The 16,134-nt window shown below is 40.4% G+C and overlaps 1 protein-coding gene across 1 annotated transcript; it reads right to left on the reverse strand.

Moving 5' to 3' along the window:
• Positions 1-1,979: 1,979 nt before the first annotated feature.
• Positions 1,980-15,261, reverse strand: LOC141166761 (uncharacterized). The gene is made up of 4 exons (XM_073653743.1): positions 15,093-15,261; positions 8,194-9,128; positions 7,584-7,667; positions 1,980-4,644 (listed from the first exon to the last, which is right to left on the reverse strand). The coding sequence occupies exons 1-4, from the start codon at positions 15,160-15,162 to the stop codon at positions 4,639-4,641; spliced, it is 1,095 nt and encodes a 364-aa protein (XP_073509844.1). The 5' UTR covers positions 15,163-15,261; the 3' UTR covers positions 1,980-4,638.
• Between the last annotated feature and the right edge of the window lie 873 nt (positions 15,262-16,134).

The following is a 16,134-nucleotide window of genomic DNA, read 5'->3' on the forward strand; positions in this document are numbered from 1 at the left end:
AATCACAGCTATTGGTTGGAGACCCACAGCATTGCAAAACGGACTGAGCTATACAAAGAGGACACGGTGAGGCTGCTTTTTTTGTTTATTTACCTTATAGCATTTGTAAAGTAGATAGACTTAGTTGTGGTAACTGCCTCAAGAATAAAGATTATAGTGTATTGCTTTTGGAAGGTTTACATGTTTACACACTTTTTTGGTCCTCTTCAACTTGGATAGTTTGTTCAATGAAAGGTGAAATTCCTCATCATGTTGAGCTTTTTAGCAAGGCCTGAAGGTTTTGTTGCAAAATTGACTGATATTTGGAACGGTTCAATTTCTTCCACCTTGACTAAAGCCCCAGTTCCAGAACCAAACAATACCAAAGCCTAATGCCGCATCCACCGTGCTTCACTATGGGTATGGTGTGGTGTTCTTTTGTTGGTGGACATTGCCATAACTTTTACATTTTTTTTTCCCCATCAACATGGTCTGATCATACCACATCTCCTGGGCAGCCCCTTTTGACTACCCGTTTGTATTACCCCTTTCCAGCAAGTCCATCCTACCGGCACTATGGAGGTCGTCCTTCCTATTCTTTACAGGGACAGGAAATGCGAGGGGTTAAAAGCCGCTCCCACCACCCTCTCACCGTTTTTCTTGTCCCTGTAAAGGACAGGTGTGTGAGAGTAGAGCAGAACACAAGACTTACTTGGGCCCAGGAGGCCCCTTTTGCCTTGATGCACTCTGACCTGACTATGCCTTTGTTTCTTCCCTGTTTAGGACGTACCCTCCTGCCTGTTGACCTTGGACTCCTTGACTACCCTGACTCAAGGCTAGTCCTTGAGAAGTGACTCAGCATCACAATAAGTACAGAGAAGTGGGTGCTTACAGCTCTGTAGCTTCCAGAAAAGCAGTAAACTCTATTAGATGAGCTGAAACCGTCTGTGTCTGAACGGCCATGAATCCCTGCAAAATCTAGAGGGAAGTCTTCTCCGAAAACGGTCGGGAGGGGGGGGTGACATTAAAAAGGCAAAAAAATAAAATAAATAAAACTCCAGGAATAAAATCTACACTCCCAGTCTTGGCTTAACAGTATTAAAACACCAAGAGGCCTGTGGTATAGGAGGTCAGAGAAATAGAACCTTCAGGAACATATGGATTACAGCCTATAATTTATAGATTAGAGTATGGCCATGTTCACATGCTCAGTATTCGGTCAGTTTTTTACATCAGTATTTGTAAGGCAAAACCAGGAGTGGAACAAATACGGAGGTAAAATACTGAACGTGTGAACGTGGCCTTACACTCAGAAAATGAACAGTCGACCAGTCATGAAAGGTGCAAATTCTTCAGGTTTATTTAGAAATCAACAAAAACAAATCATTTAATCGTCCTGCAGTTTATACAGAACCCCTTATTCCTGAGTGAAACCCCATCAACTGAAGTAAAGTTCTTATAATAAAAAAAAAAACAAAAAAAAAAAACAAAAAAAACAACTTTCATTAAACTATTACCAAAACAGCATATTAAAAAAAATATATAGTTTCCCCAAACATTTTCAGGAAGAACAGATAACATTTTCAGAAAAGGTGCTCCGGAAACAGACGTGTTCCTCTAAGCCTACTGCAGTGCAATCATTTAAAACAGATCCCCCCCCCCCCCCCCTTCAAAAGTGAATGGCTAAATACATATTCTGCAACTTATTATGGAAGGCACATGGACTGGAGCTTTATTATTCCCTGAGTCAATTCACTGCCCTTTCATCTAAGTAAAGGAGACGGCCATTTTGTAGCTTATTAATATCACTGGGCCTGAAATACAGGGACGTTGTCGTCACCCATAGCAACAAGATTTCAAATTTATACAGGCGAGAATGAAACTAAGCATCTGATTGGCTGCTATGGGCAACTACCTCGCGTTGTGTGTCTGCAAGAGGCCACAAAATGTCCGCCTGGACGGTGCACAGATTACAGGCACCTACTGTATAGTCCTAGATGTCAAATCAGAAAAAAAAGCTTTAAAACAAAAATAGAAAAAAAAAAATAAATCCACCAAAAATCACAAGTTAAAAAAAATGAAGAAAAAAAAATGCAGCTCTTGTGAAAACAGAAGGATAGGAATCCTTTAATTGGAAAAAAAAAAAAAAAAAAAAAAAAAAAAAAAAAAAGGGGTATCATCATCTCTAAGATACTATCTCAATATGTAGCAGGTGTAGTAATAATAGCAATTACTTCCAATTAGAAATTTAGTATAGTTCTTCTGATTCGCTAGGTCTCTTTCCTCATGCGCAGGCATTGCAGGACCTTGGGAATCCATGGTCACGACCATTAGCTGTCACTATATCAGTGGTCATAACCATGGATACCCAAGGTCCTGCAATGCCTGCACATGAGGAAAGACAGTGAAGCAGAAAAACTATACTACATTTCTAATTGGAAGTATTTGCTAATATATTATTATATCTACTACATATTGGGATAGGATCTTGGAGATGGAAATACCCCTTTAAGAAATGCCTGACACTAACAACATTTTTTTTGTAAAAAGGGAAGGTGGCTAAGATTTTTTTTTGCCACAGCAAATAAGCGGCTGCTGTCAGCCTGGGGTATCATACTGAGGAAGTGGTGCCATTATCCTTTGTAAAGGAGAAATGGAGGCAGACGCACTCACATGAATGGCCATCCTCATGTCCCTGCACAGCGGGTGGATGGGGCAGTGAAGCACTTATACATTAGCACAGTCTCCTCAATCAGGATTTTTGGGGGTCACCACCGATCATTAAGGGATAGCATATCCTAATATGCTCTCACTTTATGAAGTGGGAAAACCCCTTGAAATAGGACCCGTCACTGCCATAAATACAGATTTTTTTTTTTATTTGGTGTAAATGCCGCTGTTTTAGTTTGTTCCTTTTTACTCCCACTTCTTGAAATACGACCTTCTCTTCCCTGTATATAAATCTAGGCTTGTTAGCCAAGGGGGCTGTTCTGTGGGTTATGGTTTGTTTTTTTTTCTCCCTAGAAGAGCTGAGGACCATGCCCACTTGGCTAACAAAGCTAGATTATATTCAAGTAATAGGGGGCCATATCTCAGGAATAAAAAGAACCAACGCTGGATTCAGAACAGCGGCATTTACACCAGATTAAAAAAAAAAAAAAAATACATTTTAATGTGAAATGACAGGTCCTCATTAGGACTTGGATCAAGAATCCATTTTTTATGCTCTATTAGAACATACTGGCCTCCTAGAAGAGATGGGTCTCCTGCTCTGGATAGTCTAAGCGACCGCATCAAACTACAGTAAGAACTGCTCCCATACCACAAAAGGGATTATATTGGCTTTTTTCTGAGTATTTTATACTCCTATAAGTCTGTGAGCGGCACTAAACCCAGCTGTTAAAATGCAAAATAATCTATTTTAAGTGCAAATTGCCATTTTATGACAATGAACAGGTAGGGTATATATATTCACAGGGCTTTTGTTGGTTTTGTTTTTTTATAGGTGGAAAAATCTGAGTTTTTCAAGAGGACTTTTCCTGAAGTGGTCTTTGCAGCATTCCCCTCACAGCCTTTTGACTTGATGGTGTCAAGTTTGGAGCAGAGTAATCGGCCTTATAGAAAGGACACCACTTATGGTTTTTTTCCATGGCAAGATTTTCAAAATCTCAAAATCAGAAAAATACAAAAAAAAAAAAATCTCACTGTATGTAAAGCAAAATAGATTTTCCATAAAAACAAAAATAAAAAAAATAGGAAGACTATTGAAAGCATTTTTGGTGCAGATCAGCTTCAAAATTCCCCGCAAAAAAAACTGTGTGAACCTAGCCATTTACACTTAAGGGGAATGTGTCACCAATTTCAGAGCAGCACAGTGTAGGGACAGAGACCTCAATTCCAGCAAGGTGTCACTTACTAGGCTACTTGCTGTAATTTTGATAAAATCAGTTTTATCACTAGACTAGGGAATAGGCTGCCATGTAGTCCTCCATATTCATGACCTCAGTATATCCCCACCCTAAACACCGATTGGCAGCCATGTACACTGTGCATAGGTAGAAAACTGCCAATCAGTGATGTGGGCGGCGTTATACAGAGCTCAGCATTCAGAGAAGTGCTAGATCTGCAGCAGATAAAACAGGGATTTTTTTCAAAACCAAGCAATAACTCACCATCTTGACCTAGCGGATGTCAGGGATACCCCTTTTACAAGACACCCACCTCAGCTGGAGTCCAAAGGTCCGACAACCTTGGTGCTAACTTTTAACAGGACGGCCATATAAGATGAACCGGTCTCTACTGCACCTTACAATGCCCCATGCAGTAATGTCTTCTGCAAACTAAATGTGCGAAAACAGTGTAAAAGTATGTAAAAACAAAGAAAGAGCAACTTGTCAGCATTAGATCACAAGATAAATCATGTATACAGAATATTTCTAATTTTTTTTCTCTAAGTGCAATTTTTTTTCCCCCCTCAGATCACAATCACCAGTGAAATCCAAGCCTTCATTCAGTACGTCTGTCAGCCCGTTTAAGATTGTATATGGTCATATCGGTTCCCGAGACTGATGGTGTACATAGGTGGAGTGTTGAGTAGAAGCCGAGACAATATAGGGTGGCAACATACTGGCTGACATTGTACCGAGGGCAGCAGATGGATCAAATCTGAAAAACAATTGAAAATATCATTATGATTCATGTAGAAAGTCTCATGCGTATACTTTCTTGGTATAATAAGTTTTTTTTTTTTTTTAAATATGTTGAAAAGTTAAAGTTTAGCGGCAATTTCTCAACAAAATATATATTCTTTTTTCCTTTGGACCACTTCACAATTGAAATAAATGAGGATCCTATAATGTCAGAAAAAGCCAAAAAGTGACCCCACTTAAAAGCAAACAAAAAAAAAAAACAACGCACCTCTATGTATTCACAACCGCAGACAAGAAGTTTATTAATTGGGGTGTCACAGGAATTAAAAAGGGAAAAAAAAATTAAGCTTTTCCCACAAACATGTTAGCTTGGTCCCGAAATTTTATTTTCAAAAAGACAATAGGAAAAAAAATAAATAAATTGACTGCACAATTTGTTGAGTGGTCTTCAGAGCCCACAAATACCTATATTTGATCGGACACTACTGTTTGGGTACACGGGAGGGCTTGGAAAGGAACGAGCGGTATTTGGATTTTGGAGAGCAATTCTGGCTGGAACAGAGTGCCATGTTATATTTGCAGGGCCCCCTGGGTGCCAAAACAGCAGAAATCCCTTACAAGTGACCCCACTGTGGAAACTACACCCCTCAAGCGTCTTGAATCCACATGTGACTGACAGAATTTTTAACATTGGACTGTGAAGATGAAAAATGGCGTTCTTTCCAACAAAAATTTGCTACATTAATACATTTTTCATTTTCATAAGGATAACAGAAGAAACTGCACAACAAATTAGGAGATCAATTTTCTCCCGAGTCCATGAATACCCCATAGGTATTGTCTGGGTACATGGCCGACCTCCAAAAGGAAGGAGCTATGTTTTGGAGCGCAAACTTTGCTGGAATAGTTTATGGGCGCCATGTTGAATTCGCAGAGCCCTTAAAAAAAGGTGCCGAAACAGCAGTAACAACCCCATCCTAAGTGACCCCTGGAATTGATCTAGGGGTGTATTAAGATATAGTTTTTTCAGTGTTCTTCTTGTATTTGAATTAAGTGGTAGTATATTTACGTTGTGCAGAGTACATTGGGGTATGTTAAAGTGGTGCAATAAAAGTAAATCAGAAATTTAGTAGTCCATGAATGTGTCAGACACCTTGAAGCTATGTGCCCACGATGCAGAAATGGACTTTTTCCTGAGCGTTTCTGCATCTCCCTGGCAGAAAAAACACATGCCGATTGTACATGCGTTTTTCCTGCCAGGGACATGCAGATGTGAAGCGTTCTTCACTTGCATTTCCGCATGCGGGCTGTCAAGCGCTTTTCCAAGTGATTTTAGCATCACTTGGAAAGTGCTTGACAACTTGGTCACACTATAAATCCATGCAACCGGCGGATTATCATTGGGGAACATTGCAGACCTTCTACCAAGCATTTAAGCGTTTCCACGGCGGAATTGCCGCTGCGGACACACTTAAAAAACGCATCGTGGGCACACAACCTGAAACAGTCTTATGCACAGGCCAGGTTTTTCGGGCACATGTTTACATTGCCATGTTGTGTCCTTTCTTATTCCACTTTCGTAACAAACTTTGAACCTTTTTTGGTGACCTTCTTGCAGTTTGAGTTATTGGGCAAGTTCCCTTCCGGATTTCTCAGTATTAGGACCTTAATTACTACATCCTGAAACTGAAGGAATGTGCCGGTCTGGCCAGCACATCATGATGGCACGTAGGCATTATACAGTGCCATCTGTGTTCAGCCAGCTTTTATGCCACACTTGTTTTCTGCATGGCACTGTGAGGTTGGAGGACTTTATCAGAGAGCTCAACTCCACCCCCCATGTTGTATTGTACCCCAGGACACTGTTTTGGGGACCTCGTACAGCATTGGAGGTGCTGCCATTTCCATGAATTGTGGTCAAAATAAGGACATCCCTCTCGACAATCAGCAAGTTTTCGCTACATTGGGCTTTGCTCTCAGCCTCTGAGCATTTGCTCAATTCGCGACCCAGGGAGGCTTCTCTGGTTTTTTGTGCACGGTGCCACATGCTGCAGTAACTCTAGCAGAGTGTAACTAGAGTGGGATGCTGGTGTAGACGTTACCCATGAAGATGTGGTATCCCTGATCCAGCAGATGGAAGGATTTAGTGGAGAAGATGCCATAGTAATTGACCACCAATGTAAGGCCAAAAGCAGTGATTGCCGTTGCAAGGGGGTGGTGGACCTCTCCTGGCCGATAAGGGAAGATTGCCTGCTGTCAGGAACGGTGATCATTTTCTGCAGAAGGTACGTCCAATGTAAGGAAGGGATTAATATGGTACCCCACTATAAGATCTTATACATGAACCATAAAATGCCCAGAGAAATTCAACAGAATCTGAGGTGCACTCTCCAATCTTACCACAGTTTCCGATTCATCTGCTTGATAATTTGGGTGTCGTGGTTAGCTGGCGATTCAGAGATCTAATGTTTTGCTTTCTATTCTTGATGTGTTCGTGTTATCACTTATGATAAAGTAGGTCTCATTTATGCTGAGATTCAAAGTCACGTGCTCCTTGCATCATTGACAAATCCGCTTTACTTGGATTTAGTCCAATTCTAATTCCATAGCTGTCCAATATTGCCAAAATTGATGACTTTGAGAGACTTCTATCATGGACAGGACTCTCCTTCCTCTGTCTTTTCAGATCTTTGAATTCCCCTCCTAGTCTCCAATATCACATCCTTCATCCCATTTTGCTTTATGAATTGGGAATAATCATATTCGTGTTGATCGAGTATATGGCTACCCGTTATACTCCGGTGATGGACAGTGAATATGATGCTTATTGTATTGCCCTCCCAGCCTACGCTGTGTCACCTTACAGGATTATGATGACTGATTGGTACTAAAGCAATTTTATATGAAACCTCCCTATAAGAATTACATGTCGCACCCCACATCCACGCCGCTCACCTTATTCTCCAATTTCTGGTACTCTCCTGAACTTGGACGTTTATTGTCTCCAAATAGTCCTCCTTCCAGTGCAAAAATAAATCTCTGAGAACGGAAGGAAACAAGAAGTTACACGTTAAAACATGTCAGCACTAAATTTTACCAGTGATCATTACAAAAAAAAAAATAGAGTAATACCTGACATGTCAAGCATACAGAGAGGGGCTCCGCAGGTAAGGGGGCTCAGCAGGTAAGGCACAGGCAGAACATGGTGCCATGGATAACAGTATTAAGCCAAGTTCACACGTTCAGTATTTTGCATTAGTATTTGTAAGTCAAAACCCAGAGTGGGTGAAAAATGCAGAAATTGTGCACGCTTCTAAATGAAGCATTAACAACGAAATTAATGTCATGTACGGAGCAGTCTGGTTCACCCAGAGTAAGAGACTATCGTTTTAGTAATATCATCTGCTCAGTGTAATGCAAGGGAATATCCCCTGCTAATAATTCAGAATTAACAAGGTTTTCAACACCAAACAGCCTGTCTCCTGCCTATTACCAGTACGGAGATCCATTTACCGCAGCAATCAGATCAATAAAAAAATAAATAAAATCATATTGAGCTGTTCACCTTTTGCTGTGATAGGCGTTTCTTGTGATAAACCATGTACAGCATAGCAACTAAGATTGCCAAGGTAACTAGGAAGGCCCAGAAATAGACGCTTCCTGACTGCTCGTCGAAAACGGTGCCCTCTTTCATTTCAGGTGGAAAGACTTCTTTTTGGACTGTAATTTCTTTAAGGACATCACCGGTATCCACACGATTATCTATGTAAACATCGAATGCTTCATAATCATCGGAGTCATCTAGTCTTACTTTATCCTCATCTTGCTTCTTTGTTGGGAACCATTCGCTGTCCTGGGGAATCTTCACATCTGTATCCACCTCCCACCAGGGCTCCTTGTCTTTTTGATCTGCCTCCCACCGGGAACTTTCAGCTTTGGTCTCTGCCCCCCACAACGGCTTCATTGTTACAGGCCATGCCCACCACTGGACCTTCTCTGGTTTGAACTTTACATCTTCTGCCTTCATATCAGGCCTTTCCCACTCCTCCTTGAGCTTATTCGCTTCACCATCTTCAAGCCACCAGGGCTTCACATCATCGGTTTTCTCGTCCCACTGTGGCATCTCGGCTTTGGGCTCAGCCTCCCACCAGAACTTCTCTGCTTTGTAATTTCCATCCTCCTCGGGCTTCTTTGCTACAGGATCTGCCTCCATCCAGTCATCCTCTTCCTCCCACCAGGGTTCCTCTACTTCATATTGTTGATCCTCCTGAGATTTTTCATCATAATCATCTTCTTGTGTGCCGTTCACATTTGTCCATTCTGTTTGGACATTCTCTGCCTCCGGCTGGCTCTTGGTTTGGGTGTCATTTTGTGGCCCAGTCAGGAGATTCTCCTCGCTAGCCTTCGATTCTACCAGGTTTTCTTGAGTTTCTGCCGGCTCCACCTCTACCATCCATTCTCCCTCCAGGGTTTCTTCATTAGGTGACTCTACGGGTGTAGCTGTTAAAAACAAAAAAAAAAAAAAAACACAACAAATGAATACATAGCAGGCTGCTCAGCAATAAATCCATGATGTTAACGTCATCACGATTAAAGCACTAGGCACATTGACAAAATCTAAAAATAAATTGAGACACGACAGGACACTATTGTATCACCTACAACATTAGGTTCCATATAGCACAATGCCCCATCATTTACCAATACAACATTGGGGTCCAGTTTTCCCCATTAACCAGTTCAATACTGGGCCACCCCCCCCCCCCCCCATGTTCATGAGCAGACACATTCACCCCCCCTCCCCCTCATTCATTTTTGTTTAATTAAACAATTTCTTCCAATTTTTTTTTTTTTTTTTTTTTTTTTTTTTTTTTTTTACACGTGTGCCTTGTTTTTTCTGTAACTTCTATATTTAATATATATTTTTTGGACATACTAATGTGTTAAGCTAAATATTTATACAATTCATATCTTTGATCATTTTGTATTTTAATATTAGCTTTATAAGGGTTATTCATAAAATCAATAACAGGGTGTTGAATCTTATATAGAGGTGTCTTTCTGTTAAGCTTGCCTTTGTTTTTTTTTTTTAAAGTATAGTTAATTGGACAAAGCTAGTTTAGTTCAAGGACATCTGCATCAGTTTCCATAATTTACGTTGTTATTCCCAATTAAAATATCTGCAACGTTAAATATGAAAAGGGGAATATATGGCTGTAATAAAGATTTGTAACTGGAAATCTGAGAGCAGACAAGCCTTGTACACAGACAGACACTGGTTGTGTGCTCTTGTCTCCGATCGACTCTGATTTGATGAAAACAGGCAAACGTGTGAAACCTTTTGAGTTTCTTCTAAACGTTCCATTCAGGTTTCCACATCAAAGGGAAAAGAAAAAAAGATGAAAAAGTAAATAGCCATGGCCCCGATTCATTACAAACGGAGTTTTGTATACCAGTATTAATGAATTTGGCACATATCAGCATAGCGCACCTCTCATCAAGAGGCACGTCCCTCTTAAATTTGGCGCAGCTTTTAACTGTTTTGCGCCACCGCAGGAAATGTACGCCAGGCAAGGACCAGAGTACATTACCATCGTATTATACTCCACACTTGTGGTGCAAATTACAATGAATTTATGGGGCGCACTTGGCCAAGCATCATCTAAACGAGTTTAAAAAAAAAAAAAAAAAAAAAAAAAAAAGAGAAGACTATGGACAACTAGATCGACATCCAGGGATATAGTTCTGCTTTTTTTTATATTAATATATCCAGGGCCATAGTGTGTTCTACGTGTGGCCTCCAAATAATAAAAGCAGCTATTGTACTTTTTCACTTCCCCACGTTAGAAAAAGAAGAAGTTGAACAACGGTGAATTAACATCAGTAGATAACAAACAAGCGCTCATAGGAACTCTCGTTCGTTCTCGTCATACATACTATAGGCAGCACATTTCCCCGTCCCATGGTACACAGAGAACGAACTGCCGAAGACATGATGCTGTATGGGAACATAACGATTGCATTGTACAACAGCTAGGTCATTCTGTCCCCATTATTGATGGTCAGTAAGTGTAAACAGGACAATAATCCCCACTAATCAGCTTGTATATCGTCCATAGACATTCAGAGGTGAACTGACGGCCTAAATCAGCATATTTATACAGACTGAGGAGCAATGATGATGCCACTACGACTGCTGATCGTTCTGCCCATACACCGTATCATGTTGTCGGCTGCACGTCCCCTATTTACATCGGGTGATGAGCTGCTGATAACTTATTTTCACACTGGGATAAACACCTGCGGATAGACGGGAGTGGAAGTTCCTATAAACGCTCTTTGGCCGCTTACCTAGGGTTGTAAATGCACCATAAAGCACTTTCCTCTGGATGTTTGCAGACATGTCATTCGTCCTCTGATTTACTTTCCTTCCCCGAAGTCTGGCGTTCTTTTCCACTTTATAGTGTGTAGGGGCTTATTTATACAGCATAAGGCATGCACCCCCCCCACCCCCCACTCTTTTTCCCCCCTTAAAGTGGAGCTTTTTTTTTTTTTAGGACTGTAGAAAATCCCAATTTATCTACTTCTGGACCCCCCCCCCATAAACTATAAATGTCCAGGCGGTCAACAAACTGATGCTCTAAGGCATGGATGTCAAACTCAAAAACACAGAGGGCCAAAATGAAAAACTTAGACAAAGTCATGGGCCAACCAGTATACAGAGTAACGGGCCCCGCATAGGGAGGGCGGGTGGGGTGGTGGTTCTGGTGTCGAGGGCCAAATAAAACCACCCTGCGAGCCAGAGTTAGTCATGTATGCTCTAAGGCTATGTTCACACCCAGCGAGTTTTTTTTTTTTCCTGCAGTCAAAATCTGTTTTCTTGAAAGTTAAATACGCTGCGTTTTCATGGCTTTTTGTGCATTTTCGCAGTATTTTTTGGGGTGCAGATTATGTGTGTCTACTGTACATGTTTAAATAAAGTTAGTTTTATTCACCGAAAACACAGCAAAACCTGTTTGCAGCAATTTTCTCATGGCTTTCTATAGGTGTGAAAAAAAAAAAAAAAAAAAAAAAAAAGCTGATAACACTGAAAGAATTGACAGGCTGCAGATTTCAAGAGCGTTGCTGTTCTCAAATTCAGACAGAAAAAAAAAAAAAAATAATGAACAAGTGTGTGCATGAGGTTTCCGAAATCTCAGATTTTGCTGGTACTGTAAAACGTAGTTTCTTATTTGCAAAAAAAAACAAAAAAAAAAAACCGATTGGCTAAGGCTACGTTCAGAAGATGCACATTTGGTGAGTTTGTGAGTTGCACCATATCTTCTCTTATGTAAATTAGATTTTTTTACGCTTTTGATGCTGCGGTTTTTGTCTTACATTGGTCTGTCATACTTTAACCCCCTTCCGTCATGTGCCGTACATGTACAGCACATGTCGGGTCTCTCCCTTTGGTGCGGGCTCAGGTGATAAGCCCGCACCTGTCCGGGAACATGACGGCTGATCTGTACAGCTGACACGCGTCCCTAACAGCCGCAGGAGGAATCGCGATCCACCCGTGGATGACCACGGGTCGCTGATGGATTGGCATGACAACCTGGGGTCTGCAGGAGACCCCTGAGGTTGTCATTGCCAGGAGGCTATGAGCCCCACCAGCAGTCGGTGCTCATAGCAAGTGAGCATTTCTGCTACACAAAGGCGATCAGATAATAAATAATAATTCTATACCATTTACACATTTGGTATCACCACATTCAGAATCGCCTGATCTATCAATATATAAAAAAAAAGAATCCGATCGGTAAATGGCGTATTGGGAAAAAAAGAAGAAGCCAGAATTACGTTTTTTGGTCACCGCAACAGTGCAATAAAATGCAATAACGGGCGAACAAAACATCGTATCTATCCTAAAATTCTATCAATAAAAACATCAACTCAGCATGCAAAAGATAAGCTTTCACCCGGCCCCAGATCCCAAAAAAAAAGGGAGACTCTACAGGTCTCGGAAAATAGCGACTTTGTAAAAAAAAAAAAAAAAAAAAAGTGCAATTCCACAGGTTTGTTTTTTCTACCCCGTTCACTAAATGCTTAAACTGACCTGCCATTATTATTCTCCAGGTCATTACGAGTTGGTAGACTCCAAACATGAACAGGTTCATTATTATTTGGTGAAAACCAAAATCAGTTTGTTAAAAAAAAAAAAAAATATATATAAACAAACTGATTTTGGTTTTCACCAAATAATAATGAACCTGTTCATGTTTGGAGTCTACCAACTCGTAATGACCTGGAGAATAATAATGGCAGGTCAGTTTAAGCATTTAGTGAACATGGTAGAAAAAACAAACCTGTGGAATTGCACTTTTTTTTTACAATTTCTCCACACTTGCAATTTTTTTCCTGTTGTCCAGTACAAGATACAGTAAAACCAAAAGGTGTCTTCAAAAGTACAACTCATCCGGCAAAAAACAAGCTCTCACATGGCCAGAGTGACCGTAAAATTAAAAGAGGTTATGGCTCTAAGAAGGGGAGCAAAAAAAAAAACAAAAAACAAAAAAACCCCAACGCAAAAACTGAAAATGGCCTGGAGGTAAAGGGGTTAAATAAAGCCGCTTTGTTTTTGATACTTCTTGCTATTTGGTTCAAAGAAAACTTTTGATGTGTGGATTACATGCGCTTTTCTTTATCAATTGCAAATCTATGGGGAAAATCTGCACATAGTACCCACAAGAGAAACTGACATGTTGCGGATATGAAACTCGCAGGTCAGTTAACGCAGAGTAAAAAAGAAGCAGAGTGGGCAGGAAATGTCTATATATCCCATCCACTTTGCTGGATCTGTAAGACGCTGCGTTTTTGAAGCAGCATCAAAAGCTCACCATAAATGCGTGAAAACTTAAAGGGGAATTCCCTTTACCAAGATCCTATCCCAATATGTAATAGGATTATTAATTATTAGAATAACATACCTCCAATTAGAAATTTAGCATAGTTCTTCTGATTCGCTATGTCACTTACCCCATGTGCAGGGCTTTGCAGTAGCTTAGATATCCATGGCTACGACCATTAACAGCTAACTGACTGTCACTATAGGAGTGGTTGTAGCCATGGATATCTAAGCTACTGCAATGCCCTGCACATATGGTAAGTGACATAGCTAATGAGAAGAACTATACTACATTTCTAATTGGAGGAATTTGCTATTATTAATACACTTAAATATTAGGATAGGATTTTGGAGATGGGAATACCCCTTTAAGTGTAAGTAAGATGGTGAAGCTGTGGGGGAGGGAAGATGTGGTCACACATAACCAGGATGACAAGAAAGAAGAAAAACAAGGTTTATTACCCGGTTTACCTTTCCAATCTCTGAGTATACAGCTCTGAACCTTGTGTATATAGATTAGGAATCAGTGAAAGCGCTTCTTCCTCTTCAGACCCAGTAAACATGTGATCTCTGGGTGCATGAAGGAACAGGACCTGCTGGATCCTAGACCGGTTATCTCACATACCCAGCCAGGAGGCTTAAATTCCCCAGCAGCTGAGGCTAATGTACCAGCCCTATAGTTACATGTGAAAAAAAAAAAATAAAAACCCACAAAAAAAGTATATATATATATATATATATATATATATATATATATATATATATATATATATATATATATATATATATATATATATATATATATATATATATATATATATATATATATATATATTTTAAAAGGGGCTGTCCAGTGTGTAAAGTAAAAAAAAAAAAAAAAAAAAAAAAAAAAGGTATATAAAACAAAACTAAAAAAAGACCCTGCCAGTTTATATCGTTGCTTCTTGCCCAGTCCCTATTGAGAAAAAATGACCAATATATAAAAGTTATTTCCTCCAAAAAAAAAAAAAAGGAAAACCAATCTGAAGTTGTTTTCGAGGGTCCTTTGCAGTAGTGGAAAAAAAAAAAAATAATATGAAAACTAGGAACATATAGAATATATTTTACGTTTCCAGCCAATATAAGCACAAAAAAGACATAAAAATTAAGCCCTGTTGAGTCACAAAAAAAAAAAAAAACCTGAAGAAGTCCCTTGTGATGAGGTGGGTTTTTTTTTATATTAAAAGTACAGCAAAGGTGGAAAGTCCCTCTGAGGGGAAATGTTAGACAGAGAAGTTAATGATTTATTATGAACGTTATACTGGTGGGGGTCCGATAACTGGGACCACACTGATCAAAAAGAATAACTGGGGGGGGGAGGTAATCCCCTGCCCTCAGAAAGAAGAGAATATATTATTTACAATGGCCATAAGGAAGTTTTAATTAACAGTCTGCACTACAGCCGCCATATTAGTGCACGGCCTCTATCACAGGGCAGCAGTGACCGGGTGTCAGGTGAAGAGACCCCAGACCGGAAGTGCCCCCACTTATACCGCCAGTCAGTCCCTGCAGGAATAGATATAACGGCTGTTACTTCTCACCCCGGCCCGGAGACACGGCCGCCGCCAGCAGCACAGACAGGAGCAGCACGTAACACACACGAGGAGCCATCGATGTGGAATCTTCTCTGACACTTCCTTCTAGTTTTCCGGCCTCCGCTGAAATAGTTCCCGCCACGTTGCTCCACCCCGCGAATGAGGAGGATCCAAGGTGGATAAAGATGGCCGCTTCATTAACAAATCGTATTTCCAGACGCCATCTTGTGGTGGAGTGTGGAAAAGTTGATGAAACCGTTTCAGAAATGTGTAATTTATTTTAATAAAGTGATTTCCACAATGACGTGACTTAGAATTGTTTTTCATCTAGGAAATGAGTTTATATTAGAGTCGGTTGACATTTATTTGCTGAAATCAGGATACTCCTTGAGGGCAGGGATCTTTAGCCTGTGACTAAAGTGAGTTTCTGTAAGTATTTTACCTCAGTATTTGGTCAGTATTCGGTCAGTATTTTACCTCAGTATTTGTAAGCCAAACCAGGTGAGGAACAATCAGAGAAAAGGTATAATAGAAACAAGTCACCAATTCTGTATTTATCACCCACTCCTGGTTTTGGCTACAAATACTGAGGAAAAATACTGAAAAGATACTGACCAAATACTGATAGTGGGGCTGTAGCCTAAAACTACAACTCTCAGCATGCCCTCAACGACTTTCTCAGAGAGAACACAGGAACTCTCAGCCATAAGAGCGCTTCTGTGTATGAGAAAGGGGGAGGAGATGGCTGTCAGCCGAAGATCTTCCCACCGATGGCCATCTATTGTGTACAGCCGGCCTTACTGCCCAATCTCACCAGTGACCCTGTGTCTGAACAGCAATGAAAAATCCCTGCAAAATCTAGTGGGAATTCTCCCCAGAAACCTGGAGACATCTACAGCGGCAAAGGTGGACAGATGACTTATCAAGACCCACGATCTGGGAATAAAACACAGATAGATGTAATTTGGACCAAAGGCAAAAAGGAAGAGAACAATAGTAAAAATACCACAAATACAATTTCATGTGCAATGAAAAAAAAATTCACATT

Source organism: Phyllobates terribilis, unplaced genomic scaffold (assembly GCF_046119375.1).
Source record: "Phyllobates terribilis strain yellow unplaced genomic scaffold, ASM4611937v1 Scaffold_11__3_contigs__length_659146591, whole genome shotgun sequence".
Lineage (NCBI taxonomy): Eukaryota > Metazoa > Chordata > Amphibia > Anura > Dendrobatidae > Phyllobates > Phyllobates terribilis.